Source organism: Pogona vitticeps, chromosome 4 (genome assembly GCF_051106095.1).
Source record: "Pogona vitticeps strain Pit_001003342236 chromosome 4, PviZW2.1, whole genome shotgun sequence".
Lineage (NCBI taxonomy): Eukaryota > Metazoa > Chordata > Lepidosauria > Squamata > Agamidae > Pogona > Pogona vitticeps.
Window position 1 is genome coordinate 165,949,760 of NC_135786.1, and position 12,920 is coordinate 165,962,679.

At 38.4% G+C, this 12,920-nt stretch overlaps 1 protein-coding gene across 5 annotated transcripts in view; it reads right to left on the reverse strand.

The window, feature by feature from the left end:
* Positions 1-2,724: 2,724 nt before the first annotated feature.
* Positions 2,725-12,920, reverse strand: part of MBOAT1 (membrane bound glycerophospholipid O-acyltransferase 1) — a 33,004-nt gene continuing 22,808 nt past the window's right edge. For 2 of the 5 annotated variants that reach the window (XM_020781661.3, XM_072998677.2), the window contains 7 exons: positions 11,682-11,865; positions 10,525-10,717; positions 7,720-7,820; positions 7,127-7,191; positions 6,284-6,416; positions 4,693-4,844; positions 2,725-3,307 (listed from right to left, as the gene is read on the reverse strand). In XM_020781661.3, the coding sequence (XP_020637320.1) occupies positions 3,169-3,307; positions 4,693-4,844; positions 6,284-6,416; positions 7,127-7,191; positions 7,720-7,820; positions 10,525-10,717; positions 11,682-11,865 (967 nt within the window). In that variant the 3' untranslated portion in view covers positions 2,725-3,168. The other 3 variants (XM_072998675.2, XM_072998678.2, XM_072998676.2) reach the window with 3 other exon arrangements.

A 12,920-nucleotide genomic window follows, 5' to 3' on the forward strand; every position in this document is an offset into this window, starting at 1 on the left:
ATAAACTGGTTCTAATCTGATATTTGCAAGAAAGGATTTGTAGTAACTTTCCTCACATTTTAAAGAAAAGATTTAACAACTTGCAAAGTTTACATACCTTTCTCCAAAAGAGAGAGGTAGCAAATTAACAGAGGTTAGGACTATCAATAGTTATCTGAGTCACAAGTGAAAAGTTACAAGTATCACATTGGTACTTTAACTTTGTTGTTACTGTTGTTTTTGCAGTGGCACAAATATCAGGATGTGTGTCTATGGCATTTGTAACTGGGAAAAGTGAACAAGAAAGAAAGGACTCCAACTCTTTGTACCAGGCCCTAATTTAATTGGCATGACAATCCAACAGCTATTCACATTTACAAGATACACAGTGTTTTAATACAGAATTTCTAACATCATATGCCGTTGAACCTCAAGCCAGTTATTAGACATTTATAGAAAATAAGCAACACAAATGACCCAATACACTCAGTGCAATGTTTCTGGAAGTGTTTATGTGCATGCAATTTATGCCTCAATGCGAGTAGAAAGGATTTAAAAATGGCTGAGATAAAGTAGCCCACTTCTGGTCAAAAACAGTTTAAGCATTTTAACACTTTGTTTTAATGTTTGTATATATTTCATATACGTCCATAATTTTAAATTGTGCAATGCTCTGATACAAATAAAGATCTAGTTGGCATGTTGCTTAATCCCTTCCCAAAATACTGAACTGTGACAAAATAAAAAGAACAGTAAAAATCACGATTTCATGTTCTGGACATAACATAAAAACAATGCAACTGCTTGTGCCTTTATTCCTCTCTTTCCCCAAATACTTACCTTAGTAAAAAGCAGAACAGAGGGAAACTAACAAAACACAGCCAGAGAAATCATGCAGGAAAGATAGTTCTCAGTAACGTGTGTCTAGCATTTAGCTGATGGTGCCAAGGTAAGATGTTAAACAAAGACTATAAACAAGAACTATAAACCTCAAATGTCATGAAATGGTAAAAAGTGCTTCTGTTCAGCATCTTCTGTAATATGAGCTTGTTTTGCATATTGAAATCTGTTTAAGTGGCTGTTCCACTCAACTGATCAAAAAGGGCCTTTCCTGTGGTGGCGCCTTGTCTCTCTAATGCTTTTTCTTCTTGGAGATTCATCTGGCACTCAAGCAGTCTTCTCAGGCCTTTCTATCTGTCCGCATTAACTGTCTTTTGGGGACTGCAACATTCTTGAAGTCAAACAGTAATTTATTCGTCTTTACTTTTTATTTATAAAACATAAAAAGGTTTGTTGTGGATTCCCCTGCACTGTGTAGCCATTTTTTTTAAAAAAAGGTCAAAATAAATATACAACACAGTTACACGTGGCATGATAATGGCCAGCAGTAACATTAGTTCCCAAAGGATTACATTTCACATTATAATCAGTCATTTAACCAAACCTGTACATTGAATCTCTTTTGATTTTCAGCATTCAAGTTTGTTTCATAAAAATCTGAATTAATTGGTCTTTTCAGCTACATTGAACTAGTAAGTATTTATTTGCGGACCTTTACATTTTTTAAGCAGAAGTCAAATGCAGTGTCATGGACAGAGTGAGCGAGTGGGACCTATCCTTGCTTGGCAAGAAAGCTCACTGGGAGCATTTGTGGCAATGATAAATCTTTAAATATCTCACGTACTTTGAAAACTCTATTAGGGTCAGCAAACATTGGGTGCAACTTGATGCCACATGACAAGCAAACAAAGGCAAGAAAATACACCTTTGGAAAAAAATTGTAGCCAAACAGTACTAAAAACAGATGTGAGCAGAGGCAATATGGCAGTCAAGAAGATGGATACTGTTCCCAGGTTCAAACAAAAGGCACCTCCCATGCCTCAGTCAATGCCACAGCAATCTGTCCTATAGCCCTAACATACACTGTGCAGTTTGGAGGACCTAAGTTATAAGGAATAGGATAAAGCAGAAGGAAAAACAATGGAAGTAAATGTACAAGGCCAGACTTCAGTCTGATTAATTATTTTTAATCTCTCTTGTTTTCTTCACAATAAAGCATCTTTTAAAATAAAACAAGAAAATCATTTACAAAAGCACGAGAAGTGTAAAAGCATTGTTTTAAAACTCAGAATAAGTTTAAATAGTCAATGCAAGTGCTCAGCACAGGATCTACCTGAGTTGCTTCCAAGTGCCCAAGTAAATTGCCTTCATATGGAAAATGCTATAATGGGATGATCACAGCAAAAAATCCTGTAGATTGGGGGGGGGGGAGGGCAGGAGTTAAAACCACCCACTCATGGTTGAGCAAAAGATAAAGTTTTGGCAAAATAAGCAATTCTCCTCCAAGTCAATGAAGCATCCATTTTTTTCTCAATTCAACCAAAATACACCTAATTTTAACATCTACAAAAGGAGCCGCTTTCACAGTTTTCCATGATCCTCCTGTTTTATAATGTTAGTTTTTAAAGCTTGCTCTTTTCCATTGTTCTGGTTTTAAATGGTTCTCAAACATTTTACTAAAGAAGCCCCATCTATGGACTTTCACCTTTGCTAAAGCAGCACTATCTGGGTATGCCTGCTATTGCAGTTTGTTGGCTATGAGTCACAAATTCAACTCCTTCTGGCATACTAAGAGGGCACTTTCATAAAAGTCATCAATCCACCATTTAAAAAATAGATGTACAAGCTCTCTCTCTCTGTCTGTGTGTGTCTGTGTGTGTGTGTGTGTGTGTGTGTGTGTGTGTGTGTGTGTGTGTGTGTGTGTGTGTGTGTGTGTGTGTGTGTGTGTGTGTGTGTGTGTGTGTGTGTGTGTGTGTGTGTGTGTGTGTGTGTGAGAGAGAGAGAGAGAGAGAGAGAGAGAGAGAGAGAGAGAGAGAGAGAGAGAGAGAGAAATAATGTTTTCCCTTCATTCCAAAGTACTGGTTCATTAACTTTAGGGTGCAAACACATATGCAAAATTTAAATAAATTAGAAACATTTACATAAAAATATTCTTTAGTTTATATTTAAAAATATTTGCCTTTCAAGGATGTAAACATTGTTTACTAATAAGTCTTAACAGGTGATTAAGTCAAGTTTTGGTTTCTCTTTTAAAAAGGTTTTAAAATGAAGCCACTGCACTGATGCCTCTTTTGTACCATTTGTTTCCAGTATTCCAGAGGGAAGGATCAGAAATTCCTTTTTAAAATATCATTTTTGTTTCCTGTTTCTTTCAGAGTCGTGTGTGTCATGAAATGAAAGCTGCTGACTTTTGGTGCGTTTCTGAGATCTGTTTGGCAGGATGAGTAGTACAAAGACACACAAGATGTGCATGTGGAAATACAATGACCTGCAAGTGATAAAGAAAGAAAGCATAAAAACAAATAGAAGTCAGCTTACAATCTGTAATGATCAAAAGTAGCTGCATAATTATGCCAGTATTTTAAAAGCCTTCCAACTACAGTGGTGCCTCGCTTTACAATTGCCCCACATTACGACGAATCCGCTTAACGCAAAACGATGGTCTAAATGGGGGAATTTTGCTTTGCAATGATCGGTTCCCTGCTTCAGTTCCCTGCTTCTTCACAAAACGACGTTTTTCTAACAGCTGGTCGGCAGTTTCAAAATGGCCGCTGGGTAATTAAAATGGCTCCCCGCTGTGTTTAGGGATGGATTCCTCGCTATACATGCAGTGAAAATGGCCGCCATATGGAGGATCTTCGTTGGACGGTGAGTTTTTACCCCATTGGAATGCATTGAACGGGTTTCAATGTGTTTCAATGGGGTTTTTTATTTCACTTTACGATGTTTTTGCTTAACGGCGATTCTCCTGGAACTGATTATTGTTGTTAAGCGAGGCACCACTGTATTAAAATATTCTCAAGGCCATTTTGCCTCTTATAGGCAACATTCTAGAAAGTGTCCAGAACCATCTAAGTCTCTTTCACTGGGTCACTGTGCACTGCAGCTCCATCTGACCATGCAAAACCAGCCAAAAGCCAGCCAGCCAGCCAATCAATCAGGAAGACCAAAACAAAAATAAAAAACAGCCAGGCCCTCCACAAACACTCCTCATCCATCAACCAGACTCAGGTGGTTTGGAGACTCTAGTTGTTATGTTAAGGAAAGAAACTAGGGGAGCAGGAAGCCAGTTTAAAAAGTTACATGACTTAATTACATACGTTAGATACAAAACCGGAGCCTTAAGAGAAATGCCTGTACACATTGTTTCCACAAACATTATTTCATACAGGAGTGGCTTGGGATTCAATCTGAAGGTGCCTGAAGCATTAGGGGAGGCCCCTTACTAGGATCACAAATAGCTGGTACTTTAATACACTTTAATTGCGGACAATCTCTCTAACATCATGAACTGTTAGAGTAGACAGTGAACAGTTACAATGGGCAATAAGAGTTCTGAAATGACCTTTTCAGAAATAGATTGGTTACATGGTTCCTTCTGCAGAAAGAGTGGAGCTATCACAAGTAAAAAAGTCAAGATTCAGTCATTTGCACACCAACTACAGGCATCTCATGACTGGGACGTGGGTGTCCCCCCGCCAACTGTGGGGTGAGGCACTGCTGAGATGACCACAAGCCAACTCTGCAGCAAATCTATTCAACTTCCCCTTCAAACCGTAACCACACATTACCCAAACTTGATCACAGGCTCAGTTCTGAGCTTTTTTGAAATTCTAGGATTAAACATAGCTATATAAATGGAAGATAACGTACTTATATAATTTAATTGTAGGCTCAACAGCCAAGAGAATGAACGGTGCAACAGTATAGCTGACAGCCAGCTGAGTTACCATCCAGGTGGCAATGTCATAGCCCAACTTGAGAGGCTTTTGGGAGAGGAAGAAGTGGCGACAGTTGTTCCTTACCTTTACAAAACAAAAGAACAACATATTTAAAGGTAATCTTCATATAATTTCTTATTATTATCAATTATTCCTGCTCTGTGCACTTGCCTCTTAATTATAACTCTGATATAATGAATGAGAATATCTGTAGCTCTTTTTTCCACCTGTTAAAGTGGAAGAAGCCTCTCAAGGATTTCTAGAACAAAAAAGAACAATGAACGAATAGATTTAAACTGAACGGAACTGAAAAGAGTGACTTGGGCTGCAACCCAATGTAGCCACATTATCTGTCAACAAGTCATAGTGACCAAGATCTTATACTTGCAGGCAGTTATAAGCGAGGGTTGTTCTGAAGAATTTTACACCACAAGGATTCAGGCAGAATATCTCAAAGGGCTTGGCCCCATATAACAGTAGCATGTTCTGTGGAAATGCTATGTCTTGATTAATAAAGTGCTTGTAAAAAAAAAAAAAGAGAGAGAGGGAGAGAAGGACACCTTAATCATTGAACATGAACTCACAGACTGGACTTCTTTGGAATAAAGAGTCCTGCTTCCAGAGTCACTTTTTATGAAAATGCATGGGTTATGTAATTCCCCCTCAAAAAAGAGTATGTATAGGAACACTGTTATTAATAGTCAGACTGTCAGATGTGTGCTGAAGAAAATATACATTGTGTGTAGTCAGAATGAGCAGTTTTCTGCAACACTTATAACATTGGCTCAATGTAGTGCCCCTGTTAATCCAAACTCTGCACCAGGAAAACCCAAATTCTACACCAAAATTCCAAGATATGATTGTCAATTATACACAGTTTTCCCAACCACAACAGCTGCCTTTTCCCCAAATTCAGAAATTTTGGTCAAGAACTAAGATGACAGAGATGAGTCGCAGCTACCGTCCTACATGTTTCCACAGAGAAGAAAGAAAAAGAAGCCACCCGAAGTTTTGCTCTCAAATATTCTGTCAGGGACTTTTTTCCTTGATCCTCAAAGCTTTCAAATGTTTCTGTATATGAATGGCTAGGGACTAAAAAAATTCCAAGAAGGATCATAAGTGAGAAACACAAAGAATCCCGTATGTTGAAGTGTACCTTTTAAAAACTGGCAAGCAACCAAGAAATTGTCTTAGAAAAAAAAAATCAGCTTCCCCCATCATCCAGGGCTTTCTCATTCACTTCAACAACAAAACGTGTGCCAGGCACATATTGTTCTACATGCTGAGCTGGCAGTGAAAATTAATTGAAATTCAGAGGAAGGTGTCCACAGCATGCACTCCTCAGAAAACACAGGGTTTCAGACAGAAGCAGTTTTGATACAATCAACAGATAACACAGTTTGCTTTGGAAATCAATAGCCTCCATGCTCAACACCCAGTACCAATGACTTTAATAGGCTCTAAGTTTGATTAATTATATCTGGGATTGAATGAGGACAAAAGTAATGGAAGGAGATACCTACTGCTCTGGCTGCTAGTGTCATAAGGATTCCAGTGATAAAGGTAAAATAATATCCAGGGTAAACACCATGCCAAATAGCTGAGAGAAGAAATGTTAGAGCTGTAGGATACCGAGGAGCTCGTTCATAGCACACACTGGAAAGAAGAAAAAAAACAAAACCAGAAAAACAGGATGTGCAAACAATATACAGATTACATGTCAAGTGCATCTGAAGCATGACTCCACTGGGCTACCAGAGGACAGAACTTTCAAAAGCATACTTCTATGAAACTCAGTGGGATCATTTGCTCAAATCAACAGTTTTCAGAATTATTAAGAGTTCAAGATTATTCAGTCAGTATCCCCCATTTTGGGGATGCCATGAGTAAGAAGACTTTGTTCACTGTAATCTCCTCCAATGAATCACCATTGTGCTCCTACATCAGCCGGAACACACTCCATCTTGTCTGATTTGGGGAGCCAAGCAGGGTCAGCCTGATTAATACCCAACTGGCAGACCACCAGGGATTACTAGGGATCTCTATGTAACGCCAGGAAAGAATTCTGCCATAAATACTGGAAAACTGCTGGCAATCCAGAGTCAACAATCTTGGACTAGATGGAATAATGGTCTAATTCAATATAAACAAATATGTCTAGCAACATCCAAATAAAGGCCTCTTATTTCACCAATCATCATCATTGTTACATTACAAGAGTTCCTCTTTTCAATGGCTGTATTTAACTTTTATTCTCATCAGCTGAAAGATTTTGCTTTTAGAGAGAAACACCAAATGACTTCTAAATGTATGGATCTGGATAAACTAGGAAGGATGATCAAAAGGTGTAAAAACAAGTATTTTACCGTCTAAGCCACGCAGTTGTTTGGATATTCCAGTTTTGTACATACATTTTAAAACTTGTTGCCATCTAGGAGAGAAGAAAGTCCCGTGTGTTACTGGCTTGCCTTCATTCTGTAAATACTAGTTTCTGTTTTTCTTGATGTGACTTGAGAGCAAAGTGCTGGAGAGGTTGTAGCATGCCTGCCTTTAGTTTACATATGTGGAAAATAAAAGGTTTTTACTTGAAACCTCGTAACTTTGCATTCCAATTCTTCAAATAATCAAGCAGAGGGCAAGAAAGAGAAATATATTTTAAAAAACCATTATTATTTGGCAATTTTGTATGAATTTACTATGTATGAACATCTATCAAATGATGTTTTTAATCCATGTTTACGGTTTTATGGTCAGGTTGGTTATATGATTTTAAATGTTTAAGCTAAATGTGGTTTACCTGTTTTCATTGTTTTAAAAAGTCTTTAAGACACCATGAATTCTATTTCTTAGTGGAAGTATAGGATATAAATGTAATAGAGAAACATACAATTTTAAAAGAAGACTGAAGCTGTGTACATGTTTCTGCAAGACTTTTTTCTCCATTTCCCTTTCTACTCACCTCAATATTCCTGATATTAAGATTAGACAGTAGATCCCAGTGGAAATTGCCCCTCTCGACACCACTGAACCCATAGCCAGCAGCATTGCTGATCAAATCCGCTGTAGTTGTAAAATAAAGTGAGAGAGAAAAAAAACCCTCAACGGAAATCCATTGTACATGGCCGGTGGAATCTTTGATGTCCTGTCCCCTCCTTTGAAGGGACAGCATCACGTCATATAAAAACATGCTTTTGAAATTCACCTTGGTATTGACATAGCAAACCCATGTAGCCTGCTAAGCTGAGAAAAACATAGGTCCCAAGCAACTTCCAAGCTGAGTGTGTGGAATGATTATAGGTAAAAACAAAACAGAAATAAAAAGGAAAGAAGACAAAAATGTGGTAGCACCTTAAAGATTAACTTTTATATTTTTTTAATGTGGGCTTTTGTGGAGAAGTCCACTTCATCCGAGATGGAATGGGCGCATCATGTAGTTCCCCTAGACCACCGGTTTTCAACTTTATGTTCTGAGATGTTCTTGGACAACAACTGCCAGAAATCCCGGCCAGCAGAGCTAGTGGTAAAGGCTTCTGGAAGTCTTAATCTAAGATAGAGATGGGCACAAACTGTCCGTTCAAGCCAGTTCATCTGTTGATCCAACAGGTGTTCTGCACTTGCGAGCACCGCCTCCTCCAGCAGGCACCCACTGAGAGGTAGCACTTGCTTCACCTCTGGGTGCTGCCTCTGAGTGGGTGCCTGCTGGAGGAGGTGAGGCTCGCAACTGCAGAACACCTGTTGGACCGACAGGCGAATCAGCACAAACCATTGAACTGGCGGTGCCTGACCACCTCTAATCCAAGAATACTTTGGGATCCAAAGTTGGGAACCACTACTCTAGATCCAAGCTGTGGTTTAGTATACAGGTTCAGTGGAATAGAAGCTACAGTTTCACCAAGGACAGAAATAAGTATCAACATACAATTAACAAAACAGTACAGTACTACTTCTGTAATCCCAAAAAGTAACTTTTCCAAGCTTTTTGCTGTGGGTATAGTTGGGAATCAATTACAGCAGAACCCTTTCAGAACTCCTATAGGCTACTGATCAGAAGACCCAGCCACTGTACTAGAATGTGTGTTGGCAGAGCACATTGGAAGATTCCAGCTTCTCACTTTTATATCTAATTAACATTTACCTGTAAGATAAGGATAAAATAAACTCCCCCCATTCCCAGTAGAAATTACTTAATCCAGTTTGAGTTCCTTGTGAACATGCTTGCAAATAAGCCTGTTCTCTCCTCTGCAGTTTTGAAATCAAATCCTAAAATCTTTCCACAATTAAACTGAATTTTAAAACTTCTCTCTTAAATTAAAAAGAAACAAGAGAGAAATACTTCCAAGGAGACTTTTGTTTAAAAGAGTTGGCCACTAGGAACAAATAGCTAGAGAGAGGCTGGGAATGCCATGAATTTTTTTAAAAAAAAAATGTCCAGAAAACAGCAGTATGCCATTAAACCTCCCTGGATATTTTTTTTCTAAAGGTGTCCCACATACTGATGCAACAGATGTTTTCTTTGCATACAAGCAATCAGCCCTCCCACACATCACTTCATACAATGAAGGAGGAATAGGGATTCCTGAAGGAACCAGGTTCTAAGGCGCATTCTGAAGCTGCGAACTAGGCAGGCTTATACATGAAAGAAAACTGCCTAAATTCCTACCCAAACCCCACCCGTTCGGGCTACCTGCTTGCATTATTATGAATAAGTCCTGCAGAAACCTCTCCGTTTACCAGAAGTCTCTCTGGACTCTGCTTGCAGCACAGTTCTTGTCCAGGCTGCCTTAGGGTGATATACAGTGGACCCTCTACTTAAGGAATTAATCCGTATTGGAATGGTGGCTGCAAGTCGAAAAGTCTGTAAGTCGAATCTCCATTGACGTACAATGCACTGAAAACTGATTAATCCCAGAACCAGTGGTTTTTATTCTATTTTTATTCCATTTTGGTTTTTTTCTGGTCTGTAAGTCGATTCTCTGGCTGCAAGTCGAATCTAAATTTTGCAGCCAGAGAAGTCTGTAACTCGAAAAGTCTGTAAGTCGAGCCGTCTGTAAATCGAGGGTCCACTGTAATAATAACCTTTGAACTGCAGAGCTGGAAGAGACCCCATGGATCATCGAGTCCAGCCCCTCTCAAGAAGACACTGTAGGGAACTGAACTCTCAACCTCTGGGTCCACCACCAGAGGCCTAAAGCCACTGAGCTCTCCGGCAGTTCTCTGTGATGGGAACAGTGAGATGGATGCACCTGCCTTTAGTAAGCAAAACAGATTCTGTGGCTGTTGGTTCTTGACAACATGCTTTGGGCACAGGAATATGGCATGCCTGTGTATACAGATGCTGGGAAACATGGACAGGAAGTTGCTTTCTCAACTATACCCTGATCTGAGACTTCCAATGGGCAACTGGTTGGCACTAAGGAAACTAAACACTAGGCTAGGTACAGCTTTGGTCTGATCCAGCATTTCTCTTGTTTTTATTATATATAATTACATATAAGGAACATATAAAATGTTATGGAGAAAGTAAATCTGTTTGATTCTTCTATAGATATATCATACACATGAACATGCCTGGCAGTCTTTGAATTGTACCCATATAGGTTGTGTTTTTCTGAACTATTAAGTTGTATCTCCCTTCCCAAAGAGATCACCATTTCTGATCACACAATTATACCCTCAGCAGCAATTGCCAGGCTAGTTCCAGGGATGTACAGAAAGAACCTAAAGTGTGTGCCTGTATTAAAAATGACCATTACATCTATCTTACCAAGTGTCCATGCGAAGTAGTACTTTGGTTTTGAAGCTTGCACAACAACATACAGTAAGCCAAGTCTTGACAAGAATGAGGACTTATTGATAAACTCGTTATCAACGATAGATGTTACTGGAAAGCTCTTGGTAAATGTCAGGAACAAAAGCAATGAAACAAGCGTGATGCAAAGTTTGTGTAGCACAGCTCCCTAGAAAGCATAATAAAACATCGCTGAAGGCATTTCAGAAAGAAGGAAAGCCGAAAGACAAACTGTTTTGAACCTAAAAGGTTCAAAATACATCAGCCGGTGGAAATATTGTTCAATTACACTTGCCACTTTTGAAATGAATGCCAGAATATGGTGTGATATCACACAAATGAAAAATCAGGAACCCTGGTCCACGCAGTCTCTGCTTCCTTCCTTCCTTTATACATAGCCACACCCTGCTTTTGATCCTTGTTTGAGGAAGACTGAAGTCTTGTGTTTTGGCCAAATAGATACACTAGGATTTCCACAAGCCTACATGTTCTTATCAGTACTGGAACACTCACAGAAAGTCTCAAGGATGGGCACCTTCCACGAGCCATACTAGATACCCCTCTGGAACAACCCCAGAGCTAGCCACTGTACTAACAGAACGCTGGATTATATAGATCTTTAATAATAATAATAATAATAATAATAATAATAATAATAATAATAATAATAATAATAATAATAATAATAATAATAATAATAATAATAATAATAATAATAATTTATTGTCATTGTAAGTATATACACAGTATACCATACAACGAAATTCACAGACACCCAGAGACCAGACACATGCACACACATAACATTCCCCAAACACTCCCCACCCACTAGAAGTCCCCCACTAAAAATACAAACATCTACACCTCAGGCCAAGTAACACAGTCCAATTAACTTTAGTCTGATCCAGCATGAGCCTTCCAGTTTGATTAGTGTTAATAATAATATTATTACAAAAACGAACTGAGCATTGGAAAATAAATACTTGGTGATAAAAATACTTATCTGATGAAGTGTCAGAAATATGACCACAGGATAAACTGGCGCCTTGTCAGATCTCTGCCAGTTTCCACAGTTGAAACTCTGCATTCATAAATATTGAACAGGATAATGGCCTCAGTATTTTGCAACTTACCATTGGGGAAGGGTCAGGAAGCCTATCAAAACCTTTTTGCTTCCAGTGGACATCTAACAGCTTCATCTGAACATGTCTTCCTTCAATGAAAGCTATGTAGTCCTTATAATTGCTGCATGGGCCTGCTATGATACTTAAGAAGTTGAGGTGATAGCTCAAATACTCCAGTAAGGTCGGTTTTGTTCTATTAAAAAAAACCAAAATAAAATAAAATAAAGCAAAACACAGAGTAATATATTTCATCTAGTTATTTTCAATGTGGAAAAAAAATCTAAGTATTTCAATGACTCTATAAATATTATTAGTATATGATTTAGCTCAGTGAGGACTGAGAAATAGATCACATTTATTCCATTTACACAGTAAAATATATCTCTGGTCTGAGAACACAAACAGAAATCTTGGAGTTCCACTGACACCCTCCCTTCATAAAGGGAAAAAAAGGAAAATGCAAAGGGGTTATATGGAAGTTTAAATTTCTTCTTGTGAGCAAACCTAGACAGGAATGTCTACACAACCACCATTTATACAGACAAGGAGTGAAGAGAGAGACAGAAATATATATTTATAATGATAGTGTATTTGGATGAGAAGATTACATAGAAATGTTTTAATAATATAAATACAGTGGACCCTCGACTTACAGACGGCTCAACTTACAGACTTTTCGAGTTACAGACTTCTCTGGCTGCAAAATTTAGATTTGACTTGCAGCCAGAGAATCGACTTACAGACCAGAAAAAAACCAAAATGGAATAAAAATAGAATAAAAACCACTGGTTATGGGATTAATCGGTTTTCAGTGCATTGTAGGTCAATGGAGATTCGACTTACAGACTTTTCCACTTGCAGCCACCATTCCAATACGGATTAATTCCTTAAGTAGAAGGTCCACTGTACAGTATATAGGAATTGAGATATATTCCTATATATTTATATTAGTAAAACATTTCTACTGAATCTTCTCATCCAAAGACACCGACCAACACCCAACACAGCTAACTTCAAAACAAAGAATAAAATGTTGAGAGATCCAATAATAGATCTCAAGATCTTTATCTGGTCTGAGTTGAAGACAAAAGCAGACAGAGACAAAAGCATGGATCATTTTTGAAACATACGGTCAAAAATCTCTTGCATACCGTATTTGCCGGTGTATAAGGCGACTGGGAATATAAGACGGCCCCCCAACATTCCCACTCAGAATGTAGAGTTTGTTTTATACTTGCTGTATAAGAC